Source organism: Musca vetustissima, unplaced genomic scaffold, assembly GCF_032173495.1.
Source record: "Musca vetustissima isolate MV318-11 ecotype Yass unplaced genomic scaffold, APGP_CSIRO_Mvet_v1 utg561, whole genome shotgun sequence".
Classification (NCBI taxonomy): domain Eukaryota; kingdom Metazoa; phylum Arthropoda; class Insecta; order Diptera; family Muscidae; genus Musca; species Musca vetustissima.
The window spans coordinates 196,451-201,128 of NW_026886958.1; the positions used below are offsets into that span (position 1 = coordinate 196,451).

The 4,678-nt window shown below is 40.9% G+C and overlaps 1 protein-coding gene across 1 annotated transcript; it reads left to right on the forward strand.

Annotated features, from left to right (window-relative positions):
* The first annotated feature begins 2,921 nt into the window (after positions 1-2,921).
* Positions 2,922-3,797, forward strand: LOC133334449 (uncharacterized). The gene has a single exon (XM_061542745.1). It carries the CDS (start codon positions 2,922-2,924, stop codon positions 3,795-3,797), a length of 876 nt encoding a protein of 291 aa, XP_061398729.1.
* Positions 3,798-4,678: the final 881 nt, after the last annotated feature.

Below are 4,678 nucleotides of genomic sequence, written 5' to 3' on the forward strand. Positions count from 1 at the left end.
TTATTTTCACTGACATATTTTCCGAATATTACTAATATTCAGTACAGTCCTTCTTATTACTTGTCCAGATTCCCTTCACAGTGGGTTGTGTTGTGATGTTCGGTTTATAATTGTAGCCTATAGATCGAATCGAAAAACACAAAAAAAAAAATTAATTTTTCGGTTCACTTCATCCCCAAAGCTTATAAATTGCTCATCACAAGAAATTATAGGCGTTGTCCTTGACCACAACCTGAAACCTCAGTGCTATATTTCCAACCTCTAGTGTGGTAATGACTTACTAAATAATATCTGAATACGTAAGCACCAGTAAATATTTAAGTGTAACTCCCACATCCGAGTACATACGAAAATATAATTGTTATCAATTTAAAGGTCAACAACTCCTCTAGGATATATTATAAACTTCGCGGGTCTATGTCCATCAGCGGTAAATATATACGCCATAGAACACAAATTTTGTAATTTTTCACACAAAAGTTAGGGTGTATTTGACCCGCTAAATATTTACCGATCTTCATCAAAAGAGTCATGCTTAATCTTTGGTCAGACCCCCTATAATTGCGGTCTCTACAGTGAAAAACAGATACAAAATAAACACACATGTCTAGATCGACTCAGCTTGTCGAGATTTGACGATCGGAATACTTAAAGGTGGGGCTATTTCGCGCGGCTATAAACTCTTGGGGCTACACAAAGCTATAATAGTATTCCAAATTGCCAATTCCATTGTATGTATGTCAAATAAATCCTCATGATGTAGGTTAGACGGCAAAAGGTTCCAATGTATGCCATTAATACCCTGACAACAGTTGTGTAGGGTATAAAAATCCGAAATATCAATTTGCAACCAATTAGGCTGAAAAACAGAAAAAAAATATTTCCGCCTAATTTTTTCCTATATGGTGAAAAATCTTGGGAACAAATTCCCGATGTAGGTCCCAATTTTGGCACAATCCACATATAAAGACTTCGCACATATTCCGTATTTTTAAGACATTATTTCTGAAGCGTCTTTAATTTGACATTCCTGACTTTTTTGAGGGTAAGAAACATGTTTGCAGAACTATTTTGATATAGGCTCATATTTGGATATAGACCCCATATTACGATTTCCATCTGATTTTCGGTATTTCTCATATTTGAGACGAATTTCCTCAACGAAATGTCTTTAATTTGGAATTCTGGGTTATTCTCAATTACTTTATTTAGCCGGCTTGTGACAGAAAGTTTTTACCATAAGCCGAGCTTAAAAAATATTTCCAGGCGCGTCGGTCTTGGGCGCAGCTCACCAAATTTGAAAGCGCTGGGGCATTATCATTCATTCTCACAACATGACCTGGCCAACGTAGTCGCTGTAGCACGATACGTCTGACTATGTCTATGTTCGAGAATATATGGTTCATTCGACGGCGATATTCATCGTCGACCCAGATTGGCCCATAGATCTTCCGGAGAATTTTTCTCTCAAACACTCTAAGAGCTGTCTCATCTGTTTGCGTAAGTACACATGCTTCAGATCCATAAAACAGCACGGGTGATATCAGCTTCTTGTAGAGTGTGAGTTTGGTCTGGCGAGAAGAGGCGTGGTAGTAGCATCTATTGGCCAACACTATTCTTCTCCGGATTTCAAAGCTGATGTTATTAGTTTTGTTTATGACGGTACCGCAATGTTCGACTGTTAAGACTGTCACCTTGCCTTAATCCACGTTATGTATCGAAGGGCTCTGAATGATCCTTTCCGATTTTAACTGCTGACCTTGTGCCAGACGAGGAATTTTTCTTTTTCGTTTTCCGAATGTGGGAAAGTAACCTGACGACTCAACCCAGTTTTTATAGTTCTTAAAGGAGAACTCGCGGCACATATCAGCTCACTATTTCAACGGTTGATGAAAGTAGCTAACCAAGTTGACACCGCGGGGACGAGGTATTTTTATTTTTCGTTTTCCGAATGTGGGAAGGTAACCCGACGACTCAACCCATTTTTTATAGTTCTTAAAGGTGAACTCGCGGCACATATCAGCTCACTATTTCAACGGTTGATGAAAGTAGCTACCCCAGTTGACACCGCGGGTAGGTCAGTGTCCACAATGGAGTAGAAGAGAGAGACCAAGATAAGCCTAGGCATTGTCATGTTAAAGCCAATCAGAGCCGTTACTTGGTATATAACATCCCGTACGTCACTCAATTTAATGTATGGTAAAAAAAAAACATATATGTAGACAATTTTCGATGTAGGCTCATGTTTTCCCATAACCCTCATATAAAGAAGGATCGACCTAATTTTTGGTTTAATACCCCACACAACAATGTTGTCAATGTATTATAGCTTTGTGCAGTCCCAAGAGTTTGTAACGCCGCGAAATATTGGTCCTAGACACGCCTTTAAGTATACCGTCATATCTCGACGAGCTGAGTCGAACTAGACATGTGTGTCCGCCGGTCTATCCGCCTGTCCATTATAATTTGTAAACACGATAAAGGCCACAGTTATGGACCAATCTTCACGAAATTTTGCATGTCGGATGGGTTCTGGCCAAAAAAGTCCCCCATTTTTTTGGTAAAGATCGGTTAATATTTAGGGGATGAAATGGTTGACCTTTAAAATTATATGTGGCAACCTTCAGCTACCAAATACAGATTACCCAAGACAGATAACCGGTATTGCGCAAGCACATGCATTTTTGCATTTGCATAAAAACGGGAATTTTCTCGCCCTCTTTCCTGTCGGCAGCGATGCAGTTCACACCTACACAACTCATCTCGATAATTTTCTTATTTCATATTTTGTCAAAGTTAATTTAAATATAAGTTTTTTATATTAATTGAAACTCGCGTTATTTTGATTTTATTTGATTGGGTAAACAAACGTAAGTCTAAACTAACCCAAATTGGTGACCCCGAGACAACACAAAAAAGAAATGACAACCAACAATTTATCAACGGCATCCACCGTGGCTATGCAGACCGATGACGATGATCAAGGCCAAATGCCAAGAAGCAACGCCAGTAATGTATCCGCCATTTATGCCCGTTTGCCATTCCCAGAAATGTGTTACACGAATGTCGAAGCCTGGTTCGTTTCAATGGAATTTTGGTTCAGTGCTTCTGGCATAACCTCTGACAAACAAAAGGCCGCCACCGTGCTTGCCGCACTTAAACCTGAAATTATAGCGCAGTTGGTCGAGGTTATCACATCTATGCCAGCATCCGACCGATTCGAATACATCAAGCGGAAAATTATTGACCATCTTGCCGACAGCGAACAGAGACGACTCAACCGACTCCTGTCTGAAATGCCATTAGGCGACAAAAAACCTTCCGAGCTTTTTTTCGAAATGAAAAGAGTAGCCGGCAACTCGATAGGAGAAACAGCACTCAAAGGACTTTGGATCAAAAGATTGCCAACTTTTGCGCAACCTGTGGTAGCAGCGTCAAATGGTGCAGCAACGGAATTTACCAAAATAGCTGACTCAATTGTAGATGCCGTGTCACCATCACAGGTATGTAAAGTGTCCAAAGACCACGCCAGTGACATAAGCGAGCTACGCACAGCTATAATGGATTTAAGTAGAAAGTTCCAGCAATTTACCATGCGGTCACGTTCACGATCTCGAACACATAACACTGCTCGTCACCGTTCCCAGCATCGACAAGCTTCACCCGACGGCGAAACCTCAAATTTAGACGAGTGCTGGTATCATAAAAAATACGGACGTAATGCAAGGAGATGCCGCAGCCCGTGCAAGCATAAGCAGCGGCAAGCGCACGCTGTCACAGCGCACCCTTCAGATTGACTTTTTAGGCCAGTGGTGGATTCCAGCGAAAAATCCCCCACTAAATGCCATATTTTTCGCCTACAAGTTACCGACAGATGGTCCCAAAAAATTTTTTTAGTTGACAGTGGTGCTGACGTATCTGTGCTTCCTCTTTCTTCTAAATCATCTAACATGTCCCCAACGGCTGTCACATTGTATGCTGCCAACGGCTCCCCGATTAAAGTTATTGGTGAAACGCGCTTAAAGTTAGACCTTGGTTTAAAGCGAAAGTTTTATTGGTCATTTGTCATTGCCGATGTGACGACGCCAATAATAGGATCAGACTTCATCAAATATCACGATTTGTTGATCGATTTGCGCCGTAATCGTCTCATAGACAACATCACCGGTCACAACTCCCAGCTACAGCTACCATCGACCTCAAAAATCGCCTGTGTTAAACTGTTTTGCACAAACAACCCGTTTGCAGATCTCTTGCACGAATTCAGCGATATCACGAAACTCTCGACTTACGGTACCAAAACAAAATCCACCATTTTTCATCGAATTGAAACGACTGGCCAGCCCACTTTTTGTCGTCCTCGCAGATTGTCCGTTGAAATACTTGAAGCAGCAAAAAAAGAGTTCAATTTTCTCACCGAAGCAGGAATTTGTCAACCGTCTAAAAGTAATTGGAGCAGCCCATTACATATGGTTAAAAAAAAAGATGGGTCGTGGAGACCGTGTGGAGACTACCGCGCTCTGAATGCTCAAACTTTGCCCGACAGGTATCCTCTACCGTATTTGACTGACTTCCAAAATAATTTAAAAGGCAACAAGTTTTTTTCAAAAATCGATTTGCAAAAAGCATATCATCAAATTCCTATTCATCCGGATGATGTTCCGAAAACAGCCATTAG

Bases quoted from the DNA above. Each gene is read 5' to 3' on its own strand.
- LOC133334449 (XM_061542745.1), top strand. From the start codon at position 2,922: ATGACAACCAACAATTTATCAACGGCATCCACCGTGGCTATGCAGACC.